A 17,151-nucleotide genomic window follows, 5' to 3' on the forward strand; every position below is an offset into this window, starting at 1 on the left:
GCAGCACAGGTAGAGAGGGAGGGAGGAAGGGGGGGGGGGGGATAAATGGTGATGGAAGGGGACTTGATGTGTGGTGGTAAAAAGAATAAAAATATACAGGATGTATTATAGAATTGCACACCTGAAACCTATGTAATTTTATTAACCAATGTCACCATAATAAATTCAATTAAAATAAAACAATGAGGCCCTGGCTGGTTTGGCTCAGTGGATAGGCCATCAGTCTGTAGACCGAAGGGTCCCAGGTTCAATTCGGTCAAGGGCACATGCCTGGGTTGTGGGCTCGGGCCAGCATGCAGAAGGGAGCCAATCAATGATTCCCTCTCATCATTGATGTTTCTATCTCTCTCTTCCTCTCCCTTCCTCTCTTTAGGGGCCAGGTGAAAAAGGTGAAGGGATTAATAAAAAACAAAACAAAACAGCAATTCATAGACACAGACAACACTATGGTGATTACCAAAGAAAAAGGAGGATAGGGGAGGTAAAAGAGGGCTTAAGGGGGGGGGGGGGATAAATGGTGATGGAAGGGGACTTGATGTGTGGTGGTAAAAAGAATAAATATACAGAGGATGTATTATAGAATTGCACACCTGAAACCTATGTAATTTTATTAACCAATGTCACCATAATAAATTCAACTAAAATAAAACAATGAGGCCCTGGCTGGTTTGGCTCAGTGGATAGGCCATCAGTCTGTAGACCGAAGGGTCCCAGGTTCAATTCGGTCAAGGGCACATGCCTGGGTTGTGGGCTCGGTCCAGCATGCAGAAGGGAGCCAATCAATGATTCCCTCTCATCATTGATGTTTCTATCTCTCTCTTCCTCTCCCTTCCTCTCTGAAATCAATAAAAATATATTTTTTAAAAAAATAAAAATAAAACAATGAGGTACAGCTATATTTCAAGACATACTAGGTTTAAACACACACAGACCAATACAGAGACTGTGGACACAATGGGGGGTTCTGTGGAAAGTAACCTCACGGTGACCTTCTCATAAATGCCTAAGTAGGCAGTTCACTATGGGGAGTCATGTCCCAGGCCTACAACCTCTTTGGTGAAAAGCTTTAAGCCAGCCATGTCCACTGTTCCAGTGCATCTAGGTTAACGCACCTTTGAAAAACCAGAAGCAATAACCCTCGAAGGTGGTATTAACTCTCAAGAGAGCACATAATCTTAACTATTCTGTTGAATCCTCCCACCTTTAGGTAATCTTCCTAAATTCCCTCCTAATTTCAAATGCATAAAAGAAACTGCAAAAAATACTATTCTCCCCAGTACTTGAGATCCTGCTGCTCTCCAGTATATATCGTCAGTTTGGCTCAAATTAGGTCATAGAAATCCACAACAGGTTAGGACATTTCTTACAATGACAATATCATAATTGTATTTTTGTGTTTAAAAGCAACTCTATATGGACATTTATAGGAATGTAAGTACATAAGAAAAAAGACACAGATTAACACCTCCTCTTCACAGGATAATAAAAACAGAAATAAGGAAGAAAACAGCAGGGAATAGAGATAAAAGATGACTCTTATTTATGACTTTTACATAACTCTGTCTTTTTAAATTTAATGCATTAACCATTTTATTAAAACCATTTTCTAGTAAAAATATATAATTTATGTATGTCTACCTTAGTATTTTGCTCCAAATCTTTACTATTCAGAAGTGCATGATTAATCCGAAAAACTATCCAGTCAAATAGGGCACTATATAAAGACTTAGCCATGGAATTCCTCACTGTCACAGCCTGAAAAAAAAAGAAAGGGTTATGAATACAAGTGAAATTAGCAATAATCTAACTAAGATATTATAACAAAGTGTGCTTTGCTCTCATTAAAGAAAAAAGTTTACTAGCATGAATTCAAAATTAAGTTTTCTCTCAATATAAGTACCTCTAATTATAGTAAGCTATAAGTTTTCTATATACATTCATTGATTTAGTCCAACTCAAAGAATCTAGGCTAAAACTGTCTTGAAAAATAAGGAAAAATGAAGGTTATTCAGTTCAAAATAGTTTTACTGAAAATTAATGTATGTGTATGTGTATATGTGGTTGTGTGTGTGTGTGTGTGTATTTTTTTTCACCTGGTAAAGAAGGTATAACAGGAAGTTTACAAACAAATGACCTTGCCATCTAAAGTGGGGAAGAGTATTCTATGCAAAGCAATAAATCTGTTAGCAAAAAGGCCATCAATTATGTGCAGAATCCCAGTCAGATTCTTAAAACATAACCATAATATTACTACAGCTACATTCCTGGTTATCTTCAGCTTGTCATCAAGAGTAGCTTCTAGAATTTCTCCATCCCTACACAGAGTAACAATTCTTTCATTACGGAGCTATGCAATTTATTATTCCCTCATTTCAAACTTTCCCCAGTTTATGGAAACTCTGGACTAACTGGTCAATTTTTCTGTAAATCTGAAATTGTTCTAAAACACAAATTCTACTAGTTAAAGAAAATTCAACATTTTAAAAGTACTACAACCACCCAGCCAGTGTGGCTCAGTGGTTGAGTATCAACCCATGAACCAAGAGGTGACTGGTTCAAGTTCAGGTTGCCGGCTCCATCCCCAGTATGGGGTGTACAGGAGACAACCAATTGATGATGCTTCTCTCTCATCAATGCTTCTATTTCTCTATCCCTGTACCCTCCCCTCTCTCTCAAAAAAGAAAATCAATAAAAACATATTTTTTTCAAAATAAAAAAAAGTACTACAACCTAAAGGGGGGGACATATGTCTTAGATAATCTTAAGTCTTAGCACTTAGAATACAATTATTTATATAGTTATCACCTAAGGACTTATTTTGAAGAGTGTATGTTCAGGTTCACATTTATATTCAGTTCTGAAGTTTAGAAGAAGTAAAGAGTAATGATTAATAGCTGGACTACCTTCCAATACCAAATTCTCTACTTATTCTAGTTGTGTGACTTTAGTCAAATTATTTAAACTCTTAGGCTACAGCTTACACATTTGCAAAATAGGTATCATACAGATCATGACTAAATTTCTGAATTTCAGTTAAAAAAAAAAGAAAGCTTCAAGTTCTAGCCAAAAATATTACTGCTACCTAAAAACCACTACCAAAGAGAAGACAGTTATCAAATTCTCTATCTTTAACATTATCAACTTGAAAATAATTGGAAAATATTTACAAGTTCTCAGAGAAAAAGGAATGTGTCCCTAGAATTCTATACTTATGCAAATTATCAACAAAGTATCTTTAAAATACCAATAAAATCACAATAGAATATCTAGAAAAAATTGCCATTCTATTTTTCCCAGAAGGAGAAAAGGGAATAAAGATAATCTGATCATATTCAGCAAAAGTAAAACACTTTAAATCTAAATAAACAAGCAAGATACAAAAAAAAAGAGAAGACAAAATATTGGTTATTTCAACCCATTAAATTTAATGGGTTAATTTTTTAGTTAAAAGACTGAAATTCATATTAAATTAAAAACTAAGACCCACTTATTTATGGTTTAGAGTTAGATACTATTTTCATAAAATGTAGTTAAATAGAATCCAGATTTACCAAAGTATACCAATACTTATTAACCCCACAATTCCCAATATTATATTTTTGGCCCCTATTTTTTGAAATGCAGTCCTGCCTATCACAGCTTAATCTCTATAAGCCCAATATCAATTAATATTTTCCCACACAAACAAGATCTCATTTAGTGTTTCCTATCTCACTGAATAATACCAATATTGTTATAGTTCTGTGAACCAGAAAATTAGGATTCATCCTTGACATTATTTCTTCTTCCTTGCCTCCCATTTAGCAAATCATTGACAGATCCTGTTGGTTTCACCATCTAAATTTCTTTCGTTTTAACTATAATGATTTCTCCCTACAAGTACCTTACCATTCTAGACAAAGCAGCAAACACCTTTCTCCTCAGTACTAATACAGCCTCCAAATTAATCTTTCCATGTTCACTCTTGCCTTGTTTCCTAATCCTAAAATGATCCCCAAGATTCCCATCTCCTGCTGTACATGGTCTATATCACATGTACAGAACCTAAGTGTGAGCAGGACTGTAACTATGATGGATTTCATTCCACTAACTGTCATATATTATATGACAAAGATGAAGAGATTTTAAAGATTTCATTATGGCCCCAAATCAGCTGACTTTTTTTTTTATTTTTTTACTTAATCATAGGAAGATCATCCTGGATAGAACTGACTTAATCAGAGAAAACTCTTAAAAGAAACTGATTTCTTTCATTAGAAATTCTCCTGCTGGCGTTGAAGAAGCAAACTGCTATGTTGTGAACAGGACTCTAGCTGCTGAGAATGGCTCTTGACAACCAACAAGGAATTCAGGGTCTCAGTTCTACAACTGCAACAAACTGAATCCTGTCGACAACCTGTGAACTTGAAAGGAGATGTTGAGTCTCAGATGAGAACACAGCCCTGACATACATCTTGACTTCAACCTGGTGAAACCTTGAGCAGAGTACCCAGCTAACCTCTGCCCAGACATGATTTTGGAAACTGTCAGAAAATAAAATTGTATTAAGTGGCTAAGTCTGTTACACAGCTACACAAAACTAATATACTCATTTCCAAATAACTCTCCACACTGCTGCCAGAGTGAAGGTTTATTTGGAAATTTCCATTTATCTTCAGATGAAATTCTAAAAGCCTTATGGACTGCTCCTCATTTATACCTAATGCCTAGCACATTTATAAGCACATATTTCTAAACAAATACCCTAAACAAATATAAATAAAAAATAAAGCAGAGGCTATAAATATAATCTCAAAAAACTAAATTTAAAGTTAAAATGTTTTATAATGAAAAAAGTTGTTAAAGAAAATACAAAAGCAATGAAACCTTACACAAAAACAGGTTGGCTTTTTCTGCTATTTAGAAAAAAGCTCTCAAAGGTGGACATTATAAAATATGACATAAGATACATGACGTAATGAAAATATGTAGACTTGTAGGTACAGTTAGGAGGGACCCAAAAAGTGGGATAAATGGATCAACGTCAGTCCATAAAGCATTCTCTACAGTTCAATCATTATTTCCCCACCCTTGTGTCTTCTAATCTCATATTGCTGTCCTATTTTTATAACTCTCATAGAGTTTCATTTCTTATCATTTCCATAAAATTACATTAAAAATAATCAGATTTTCAGTAGTTTCTTACTTCTATAGACCTGGATAGTACAACAACAATGGCTCACTATAGCAATAAATCTCACCTGGAAGCCTTACTATACAGGTTATATTTGAAGTCATAGGACTGGGTAAAATAATCTAGATAAAGAATACAGAGAGGAAAAGATAAAGATTGTGTCATAGGGCATTACATCTTTCAGAGGTTAGAACGAAAGAAAAAAAAAGCAAACAAAAATAAAAACTGAAAAAATAAACCAGGAGAGTCTGAAATACCAAAAGATAAGAAACTGCCTCAGTGGTTGAGCATCAATCTATGAACCAGGAGGTCACGGTTCAATCCCTAGTCAAGGCACATGCCCAGGTTGCGGTTGCGGGCTCGAACCCCAGTGTAGGGTGTGCAGGAGGCATCCAATCAATGATTCTCTCTCTCCTTCTCCCTTCCTCTCTGAAATAAATAAAAACATACTTTCAAAAAAGAAGGAATAATCAATTGGGTCATATATTGCTCATTTATAATTCTATCATCTCTTAAGTTAATATGAAACTTAAGAATGGTGAATAGGTTAAGAGCTTTTAAGAAAAATGTAAGCCGAATTCCTTAAATCACATTCAACTTTAAGTTTTCAAGTTGATGGAAAGTTCACAAATTTCAAGGGCCCAGAAATATCTCAATCAACATTTTTTCTTGTAATTTTCATTTTGTGTTAAGATAAATGACACAACCCAAACTTCTAAAAATTATCAGAGTACTTTGATCCAGAGAAAATCTATTCATACCTCTGCCAGTCTGTATGGTAAAATAAGCTTTTCTCCCACTGTCACAGTCTTTCTCATAATTAATGATTCAAATAGCATCTCTTCTTTAACCTGTACAACAGAAAAGTTCAATATATAAGATTCATAACAATGGTTTGAATTATTTATTGAAAAGCCATATAGAGAAAAAAATTAAGATTAGCAAATAGTAGACAACAGAGTAAAAGAAAGACAATACACTGGAAAATTTTAAATATTGGCCAAAGTGAAATGTAAGTGTCCTACCTGGCGGGTTTTGCTCAGTGGTTGAGCGTTGACCCATGCAACAGGAAGTCGAAGGTTCAATTCCCAGTCAGGGCACATGCCCACTTTCGAGCTCAATCCCCAGTAGGGGGCATGCAGGAGGCAGCAATGTTTTTCTCTCCTCCATGTTTCTATCTCTCTCTCCCTTCCTATCTCTGAAATCAATTTTATTTTAAAATGTTTTTAAACATGTGTCCCATAGACTCCACTCCCAGACCTCCAAAAAAAAGAAATCAAAGGGGTCTTTTTAAATTAAAGTTTTCATTCTGATCATAATGGAGAAACATGTTTTATTGTGCAGAATATGGAAAATATAAAATAGTATAAACAACTTTTTAAGACAATCAACCATAATCTCCTAACCTGGAGAAAAGGACGGAACAGTAACAACACTTCTTGAGTTCCAGGAACATTGCAATGGGTAATAATTTATGTTTCAGTTGTTTATTTTTATTTACAGATGATAAACTTTAAGATAAAGTTCATGCTTCCTTTGTTCTCACTCTCTAGAGGCCAATGCTATCATAAGTTTGATATGTGTCATTTCAGTTTATTTATGTATACATACAGTACATATTAGATGTTTTCATAAACATTATCTGTCAAGTGAATTTAACTTTTGTCTGTATATCATATTCCCATTTATTTTTGAGATATAACTATCTTGATAATTTAGATCAATCTTGTTCATTTTAAATGCTATATAGCACAAAACAATATCAATTACCACAATGTGTGATCCATTCTACTTTTAGGCACTAACACCACTTATATTTTTGCTCTATTAGAAAATAAACTGCAGTAAATATTCCTGCATATGCTTTCAAGAGTTTCTCTTAAGTAAATACCTAAAAGTGAAATTACAAGGTTGTAGTGTACACATTTTCAGCTTTATAGGATATTGCCAAACTCCTGTACACAGTTTTTACCAACCTGCTCTCTCAGCAGCAGCACTGAGAGTTTCCTATTTCTTCAAACCTTGACTATACCGGTATTATCAGATTTTTCACTTTTACCACACTGGTGAGCATGAAATGGTAAAACAGGGTATTTTATAAAGGATCCATACATAATATAGAATTTTCATAAAATTTTATGTAGATAATATAAAATACATAAAGCAAAATAGATTGGACTACAAGGAGAAATGAGTTATAAAAACAAGAGAATACGATATTCCCTGACACCAGCAATTCATGACAGATCAATCATTTTATTAAAATATGACAGCACCATAAAGAAAATATATCTTCTTTTGCCCTAGCCAGTTTGGCTCGGTGGATAGAGCATCGACCTGTGCCAATGCAATTCCAGTCAAGGGCACGTGCCTTGGTTGTAAGTTCCTCCCCAGCCTGGGTAGGGGCTCGTGCAGGAGGCAACCAATCGCTGTGTTTCTCTCACACTGATGTTACTCTGTCTTTCCCTCTCTCTTCTACTCTCCCTAAAAATCAATGGGAAAATATCCTCAAGTGAGGATTAACCAAAAAAAAAAAAAAGGAAAGAAAAGTTACCTTCTTTTGAAAAATATACCTTCTATTGTCCAATCCTCAAATTTCAAAAAGTAAAAACAATTTGAGGCACATTACTTTCACAAAATACAGTAAAACTAAAAATGAACAGTCAAAGATTAAATATAAAACCATATCCTTTCAAATGTATTTAAAATATTTTTATAAACCAAAATAAATGTGAGATTACAAAAACACAATAAAACTAAGAAAACACATGTGATTTTTAAAAACCAGCATTTTGCCCCAGCTGGTTTGGCTCAGTGCATAGAGTGTCGGCATGTGGACTGAAGGGTCCTGGGTTTGATTCCAATCAAGGAAACATGCCTGGTTGCGAGCTCAATCCCCAGTAGGGGGCGGGCAGGAGGCAACCAATCAATGATTCTCTCTCATCATTGATGTTTCTATCTTTCTCTCCTTCTCCCTTCCTCTCTGAAATCAATAAAAATATATTTAAATACATACATACATACATACAATAAAAGAAAAAAACCAGTGTTATACTGGGAGGTGTATTTCTAAATTTCAGCAATTATTATAAAAATTGAAAAAAACATTTAAAAATAAAAGATCTTTGCAGTATGGTCAAGAAATTTTTTTAAAGGAATGAGCAAATGCAAGCTGGCAAAAACATGGAGTAACAGTTATTTCCATATACTTGTATAAACTGGTACAACCCCTGTAGAAAGTCATTTGTCAATATCAGTAACCTCAATATGTGTATATACCTTAACACAAAAGTCTACTCCTTAAACTATACTCTAGAACAGCAATTTTCAACCACTGTGCCTCAAGAATTTTTAAAACATGCAATACCTAACTATTTAGTCAGGGGCACTGACCTCTTTTCCCTTAGACTTTCAAATAAAAAAAAAATGACAGCAGCCAACACAATAGCCATCCAATATGAATGAAGCAAAATTATACCTATTTTTTGTTCGATCAACAAAAAATATATTTTTGGTGTACCAGAGTTTTAGTAATTAGTTTATGTGTGTCATGAGATTTAAAAAAGGTTGAAAATCATTGTCCTGTGAATAATGCTCACAAATGCTAACAGCAGGCATGTACAAGAATGTCTATCATAATCTATAATAATAAAAAAATAATATGCTAATTAGACCAGACAGCCAAATGACCTTCCAGATGTCATATCAGATGTCCTTCCTGACCAAGCCACGGTGGTGGGGGCAAGACAGAAACAGTTACAGGCAATGAGGCAGGCAGGCAGAGTGGTTAGGGGCTATCAGGTAGGCAGCCAAGTGGTTAGGCGTGATGAGGCAGGCAAGCAGAGTGGTTAGGGGTGATCAGGCAGGCAGGCAGGCAGGCAGGCGAGCAGTTAAGAGCCAGCGGTCCCAGATTGCAAGAGGGATGTCCGACTGCCGGTTTAGACAGTCGGACATCCCCCAAGGGGTCCTGGATTGCGAGAGGGTGCAGACCAGGCTGAGGGGTCCTCCTCCCCCATGCACGAATTTCACGCACCAGCCTCTAGTCTTATTTATAAATGAAAAATTACAAACAACCTCAATCCCCACTAAAGCGGATAAGCTATGTTGTTTTATTCATAGAATAGATTTTAAAAAGCAACTAAAAAGAAGACTCTAGAGTATATAAATCAGCTTTGAAAAACCTCAAAATCATAATACGAAATGAAAAAGTCAAGTTTAGCATGATACACACAGTATGACATTTATATAAAGTGTGAAAACATGCAGAACAAAACTATATATTCTTTATGGAAATATCTACCTATTCTGAAAATATAAAATCAAGGATGGGAATGATAAACATCAAATTCATAATAGTGTTTACTTCTGGAAGGGGTGGAGCACACAGTGAGCTTTATATTATATGCAGTGTCTTATTACTTGTGTAGTAAGTATACATTCAGGTAGTTAAATCATTTCCTATATGTATTGTGCTAAAAATGTTTCATAATTCAACACTGCCCTCCCCTGCCGGCCCAAGGAAAAGTACATGTATAAAAACAAAAATTAATAAATTAAATGGCAGAACTAATATATCTAAAAGCCCATTATTTTGTTGTTGTTGTTAATCCTCACCCAAGGATATTGTTTTCCATGGATTTTTAGAGAGAGTGGAATAGACAGAGGGAGGAGGGAAGAAATAGAGAAACATCCACGTGAGAGACACATTGGTTGCTTCCCACACATGCCCCAACCAGTGCAGGGCCTCCAACCTGCAACCCTTAGGTGCATGGGCCAGTGCTCTAACCACTAGAAATGACAGCCAAGGCTAAAAGGCCCCTTATTCTAGCGAATAAAAGAGTAATATGCAAATTGACCATCACTCCAACACACAAGATGGCCACCCCATGTGGTCAAAAGATGACTGCCCCCATGTGGACACAAGATGGCCGGCAGGGGAGGGCAGATGGGGGCAATCAGGCCTGTTGGGGGCAACCAGACCTGAAGTTAGGGGCAAACAGGCCAGCAGGGGAGGGCAGTTAGGGGCAACCGGGCTGGCAAGGGACGGAAGTTAGGGGTGACTGGGCCAGCAGGGGAGGGCAGTTGGGGGCGACCAGGCCGGCAGGGGAAGGCAGTTAGGGGTGACCAGGCTGGCAGAGGAGGGCAGTTAGAGGCAATCAGGCTGGCAGGGGAGCAGTTAGGTGTAGATCAGGCTGGCAGGGGAGCGGTTAGGGGGTGATCAGGCTGGCAGACAGAAGCAGTTAGGGGCAATCAAACAGGCAGGCAGGAGAGCGGTTGGGAGCCAGCAGTCCTGGATTGTGAGAGGGATTTCCAACTGCCCGTTAGAGTCAGACATCCCTTGAGGTGTCCCAGATTGGAGAGGTGCAGGCTGGGCTGAGAGACACACACAACCCCGTGCACTAATTTTGTGCACCAGGCCTCTAGTTCAATGGTTCTCAACCTGTGGGTCGCGACCCCTTTGGGGGTCGAACTACCCTTTAACAGGGGTCACCTAAGACCATCAGAAAACACATATATAATTACATATTGTTTTTGTGATTAATCACTATGCTTTAATTATGTTCAATCTGTAACAATGAAATTGGGGGTCACCACAACATGAAGAACTGTATTAAAGGGTTGTGGCATTAGGAAGGTTGAGTTTGGACCACCGCTCTAGTTTGGAAATAATATACAGAAAGCTAACACCATAGAAAAAAACTTTTAAACATTAGCATATTTACAAAGGACACAAACATAATAAATTTTAAACATTTAATCAACACATGAATTCCTACAAAAACATAAATTACCAACATTAACTCATGCAAAATTTGAAAATCCTAAATAATTAGTTAACCCAAAATAAACTGAAAGGACATCAAATATAGTTGATCACAGGGCTGATATCTCTCAAATTTTTATGGAATATAATAATCTCTGCTAATTTTTTTAATTTTTTCAATTATAGTTTATACCCAATATCACTGTGCATCAGTTTCAGGTGTACAGCATAGTGGTTGGAAAATCATATACTTTGGTATTTCCAATACTCAACCATCACCATATATGGTTTTTTCAATATTATTGACTATATCCACTATACTGTACTTTACATCCCTATTATTATTTTATAACTTCCAATCTGTACTTCTTACAATCTCCCCTCTGACAGCCATCACTCTGTTCCCTGTATCTATGAGTCTGTTTTTGTTTTGTTTGTCCGTTTTATTGTTCTTTAGATTCCACATATAAGTAAAATCATATGGTACTTTTCTTTCTCTGACTAACTTATATCACATAGTATAATACCCTCTAGATCCAACTTCTTTTAATTGCAGAAGAATCCATAAAAGAATGAAGAACAACCTAACTCACCTTAAGAAGTTGGCTTAATGCTGGCACTAAAACCTGACAACAATTGTACACACATCTACACACTACGCACAAGCACATAAACAAAACTAATCTTGCTTCTATCTGATAAGCATCCTAAAGAAAATATTACTGAATTCATTATATACTTCTATAATTTTCCAAATGCTCTTAGTTTTATATATATATAAAATAGGACAGAGAGAAAGGCAAAACAGATTAGAAACAATATATATATATATTATTGTTAGTTTGATTGTTGATTAGATTGGTTTTATATTTAATCAGTACTGTTACTACTACTGGCTCAAAAATATCTTTGAGATCGAAGATGGCTGCCGATGTGAAGGCAGGCTGCAAGATAGTGTGTGAGTGAGAGAACAAAAGGAGAGTGTGTTGACGTACAGGGAGTGTCTATTTGTGAGTGAGGGACAGCTATATTCCAAGGGACTGTTGGGGACTACCAGACTGGCTGCCCTGACCAGGCAGCCTCCACCGCAGCTGAAATCTCTCCAGGAGTGACCGGCTCTGCCACAGAGACCACACCATCTTGAAGTGGAGAGTGGCTGTGTTCGGTAGCCTAGGCTTACCTTCAATCGAGAAGAATTGGATACCTCCCAGGACCCTACAACCACAACACCCAGGGACCAGCTGAGAACCCACAAACACGAATACACAACCACAGTCAGGCAGGACTCGGAGGAGCTCTGCACCTTCCCAAGGAAAGGTCAGATTTTGCTGAGAGAAAGGTGAGGTCTGCGATCCAGGCTGGAGCGAGAAACGCACTCACTGGGATCTAGGGCTTTAGAGGAAGTCTGTGCCCCACAAAATCCATAACCATTGGGGCCAGCGTAGTCTACAAATGTGGAAAGGGGTCCACAGGGCTGCTGACAGAAGAGAACTTTAGAAAGAAACGCATAGCTGGACTGGGCACAAAAAGGCAGCATGAAGCTTTACCAGTAAATCGGCTGCACTGTGCCAGGGGAAAAAGACATGCACAGAGAAGTGAGCAGAGTCGCGCACAGTGAAGGGGCAAAAAAAGTCGCACGTTCATGCACTTACTCTGGATCTTTTTTCTCTTTAAATCCTTGCTTTTGATTACTAAGCCCAGTACATAGGATCACCCAATTAAAAACACTCTCAGAGACTGCAGGGGAAAGTTGTTTTTGTGGAACATGGGGAGAAATGATCAGAAAACCAACTCTGGGGCAGTCCATACCCCCAAACCAGTATTAAGTGCAGCAGGGAAAACAAATTCTAAATACTGGGTAGAGAGGACTTATAGCCCCAGATGTCAATACAGAAACACTGCCACACAGGGGTTGAATCACAAATTGACTCTTGTGTAAATACAACCACAGGCAGGCTGAGAAACAAAGAAATACTGCCTGCTTGAAAACAGGATTCTGGCTTACAACAAAGAGGACCTGTGGAATGCAGGGAACTTCAATACTGTCCTGACTCCCTGACAGGAAACAGGCGAGGAGTGCCAAACAGAACAATAGAGGAATTGAATAACCTTCACTACTGCACATTTTTATTTCTTATCTTTTACTTAAGAAACTAATTTTTTTTCTCACTTGATTTTACCTTTTCAATTATTATATTTTTATGTTTAATCAGTACTGTTACTACTACTAGAGGTCAGATGCACAAAATTCGTGAACTGGGGGTGTGGGGGTGTCCCTCAGCCCAGCCTGCACCCTCTCCAAACTGGGAGCCTTCAGGGAATATCCGACTGCGGGTTTAGGCCCAATCCCACAGGCCTAAACCGGCAGTCGGACATCCCTCTCGCAATCCAGAAGTGCTGGCTCCCAACCGCTTACCTGCCTGCCTGCCTGCCTCCCCCTAACCACTTCTGCTTGATCGCCTCATAACTGCTCCCCTGCCAGCCTGATCAACGCCTAACTGCTCCCCTGCTGGCCCGATCGCCCCCAACTGCCTTCCCCTGACAACCTGGTCCGCCCTAACTGCCCTCCCCTGCCAGTCTGGTTGCCCCAAAATACCCTCCCCTGCTGGCCCAATCGCCCACAACTGCCCTCCCCTGACAGCATGGTCCACCCTAACTGCCCTCCCCTGCCAGTCTGGTTGCCCCTACCTGCCTTCCCCTGAAGGCCTGGCTGCCGCCAAATGCACTTCCCTGCTGCCCTGATCAGCCACAACTGCCCTCCCCTGCCAGCCCTCTTGTGGTGACCATCTTGTGATAACATGGGCGCAGCCATCTTGTGACCCCATGGGGGCAGTCATCTTGTGCAAGGTTGTGACAGTCAATTTGTGAATTACCTCTATTATATAGGATTATTTTACATTGTTTAAAATTTTCATTTTATTTTCTCTTTATTTTATTTCATTTTGGGATTAGTGTTCCACATCCTTTTTTCATTTATCCTTTAGCATTATTTTATTCTATCTCAACTTTACTTTTATATCAACACTCTTTTCCTCACTTTTACCATTTTGTTGTCCTGTTTCTCTTACCCTATTCCTGCTTTAGATTTTCCCTATTCCTTCTTTTTACCGCATTACCAATTCATCCTACTTATATATCCAACTTCCAATCGCCTGGTCCAAGTCCATACACACTTTACTCTTCTGTATCTTCACTATCCAGATTTTTTTCTCTTCCCTTTTTTTATTTGTTTTTTTACTTATGTTTTCTGTTTTATTTTGTTTTGTTTTGCCTTTCTTTCTGTCTTATTGTTGTTGCTAGTTTGGTTGTTGATTAGATTGGTATTTTTGTATCTTTGTGTGATTGTTTCTCTTTTTTTCCTTCTGTTTTTCCTCTCCTTGCTTGTTATTAGTTGTTATTTGTAGTTTGCATTCATATATTGGTATTAGTTATTTGTATTTTTTTGGATTAGTTGTTGTTCTATTGGAGCTTTCTCCCCATATAAATAGTATTTTACCCCTTCTTTTTTATTCTATTTCTTTTCTCTCTTACTTTTTTTTTACTTTTCTCAATATGATTTTTGCACGCTTTTTTTTCTTTTTTTCCTTTTTTTATCCCTTAATTCTCTTTTCTCTGGTGGTCACATTTATATTGGATTATGAATATCGTGAATACCTTTGTGTTCAGTGTCTTGTGCGCTGTGCCTTGTTGTATTCTATTTTGTGCCTTTCAGTCAATGCAGGAGAGAGAGAGCTACATAACCACAAACCTGGACAGGAGATATCATGGAAAGACAAAGAAACTGCACAGGAAAGAAAAGGAGGCATCACCAAAAAAGGAAGTAAACGAAATGGAGGCAAGCAATATGTCAGAGAAAGAATTCAGAACAATGGTCATAAGGTTGCTGAAAAGGCTGAAAGACAGATTCAACAATATGTGTAAGAACCAAGAATAAATGAAGAAGAATGAAGAAATGAAAAATGACATCGCTGCAATAAATAAAAGCAGCCCGAGAAAGACAGAAAGTTACCAACAAATGATCCCCCATCAGAGTAGCGACTGATTCCTCAACAGAAATCCATAAAGCCAAAAGGGAATGAAATGAAATATACAAAGTCATGCAAAGTAAGGGTCTGAATCCAAGAATACTATACCCAGCAAGGCTATCAATCAAAATTGAGGGTGAAATCAGGAGCTTCACAGACAAAAAAGGACTAAGGGAGTTTACCACCACCAAACCAGCAATGCAAGAAATGCTAAAGGGTCTGCTGTAAAAAGAAGAAATAAAATCAATAAAATATATTTTAAAAAAATAATAATAATAACTTTAAATGTAAATGGATTAAATGCCCCAATCAAAAAACGTAGAGTAGCTGAGTGGATAAGAAAACATGACCCATATATCTGCTGTCTATAGGAAACCAATCTCAGAACAAAGGACTCACACAGACTGATGGTGAAGAGATGTAAATGGTTTTTCAGGCAAATGGAAATAAAGAAAAAGCTGGGTAGCAATATTTATATCTGACAAATTAGATCTCAAAGAGAAGGACATAAAAAGAGATAAGGAAGGCCACTTCATAATACGAAAGGGAGCAATCCAACAAGAAGAAATAACTCTGGTAAACATATACGCACCCAATATAGGAGCACCCAAATACATAAAAAAAAACTTCTGGAGAATAACAAGGGAGAAATTTACAGCAATACAGTCATAACAGGGGACTTTAAAACCCCACTAACAACACTGGACAAATCCTTTAAACAAAAAAATCAGAAAAGAAATATCAATGCCAAATGACACACTAGATCAGATGGAATTAATTGACATCTTCAGAACATTGCACCCCAAAGCCACAGAATATACATTCTTCTCAAGTGCACATGGGTCATTTTCAAAGATAGACCATCTATGGGGACACAGGCAAAGTCTCTGCAAATTCAAGAAGATAGAAATCATATTAGCATCTTCTCAGATCAAAATGGCAAACTAGAAATTAACTACAATAAAAACAATCAAAAAAATCAAACACCTGGAGGATAAATAGCATGCTATCAAACAATGATTGAGTTACCAGAGAGATCAAAGAAAAAATAAAAAGCAGCATGGCAAAAAACAATAATGAAAACACAACAATCCAATATTTATGGGACACAGTGAAAGCAGTCTTGAGAGTGAAGTTCATAGCTCTACAGGCCTACCTCAAAAAAACAAGAAAAAATGGTAATAAATTACCTAACCGTACAAAACAGAATTAGAAAGAGAGCAACAAGAAAAGTCCAGAGTAAGCAGAAGAAAGGAAATAATAAAGATCAGAGTGGACATAAACAACATAGAGACCAAAAATACTATTAAAAAGGTCAACAAAACCAAGAACTGGTTCTTAGAAACGATAAACAAGATTGATGAGTCTCTAGCCAGGCTCACCAAGAATCAAAGAAAGAGGACCCAAATAAACAAAATCAGAAATGAAAGAAGTGACGTAACAAACGATCCCACAGAAATACAAATGATTATGAATACTATGATCAATTCTATTCCAACAAAATGGACAACTTAGTTGAAATGGACATATTCTTAGAAAAATACAGGCTCCCAAAACTCAACCAAGAATAAAAAAACCTGAATAGGCCGATAACTACCGAAGAAATTGAACAGCGATCAAAAACCTTCCAGGAAGCCCTAACCGGTTTGGCTTAGTGGATAGAGCATCGGCCTGCGGACTGAAGGGCCCCAGGTTCGATTCCGGTCAAGGGCATGTACTTTGGTTGTGGGCACATCCCCAGTGGGGAGTGTACAGGAGGCAGCTGAATCAATGTTTCTCTCTCATGAATGTTTCTAACTCTCTATCCCTCTCCCTTCCTCTCTGTAAAACATCAATATAATATATTTTTTTTAAAAAAAATCTTCCAGGAAACTAAAGCCCTGGTCCAGACGACTTTAAAGGGGAGTTCTACCAAGCATTCAAAGAAGAACTAAAACGTATCCTCCTCAGACTATTCCAAAAAATTCAGGACGAAGGTACACTCTAAGCTCTTTCTATGAAACGAGCATTACCCTAATCCCAAAACCAGATAAAGACACCACAAAAAAAAGAGACTACAGGCCTATATCCTTGATGAACATACGTGCTAAAATCCTCAACAAAATTCTAGCAAATCGGATTCAGCAATACATTAGAAAGATTATACACCATGACCAAGTGGGATTTATTCCAGGGATGCAAAGCTGGAA

The 17,151-nt window shown here is 37.5% G+C and overlaps 1 protein-coding gene across 1 annotated transcript in view; it reads right to left on the reverse strand.

Annotated features, from left to right (window-relative positions):
* MYO9A (myosin IXA) overlaps positions 1-17,151 on the reverse strand; it is a 349,884-nt gene that overhangs the window by 238,327 nt on the left and 94,406 nt on the right. The window contains exons 8-9 of the mRNA XM_015560068.1: positions 5,935-6,024; positions 1,639-1,755 (exon numbers count right to left, since the gene is read on the reverse strand). Coding sequence (XP_015415554.1) covers positions 1,639-1,755; positions 5,935-6,024 — 207 coding nt within the window. The remainder of the gene's footprint in view (positions 1-1,638; positions 1,756-5,934; positions 6,025-17,151) is intronic.

The sequence above is a fragment of the Myotis davidii genome, unplaced genomic scaffold (genome assembly GCF_000327345.1).
Source record: "Myotis davidii unplaced genomic scaffold, ASM32734v1 scaffold734, whole genome shotgun sequence".
Lineage (NCBI taxonomy): Eukaryota > Metazoa > Chordata > Mammalia > Chiroptera > Vespertilionidae > Myotis > Myotis davidii.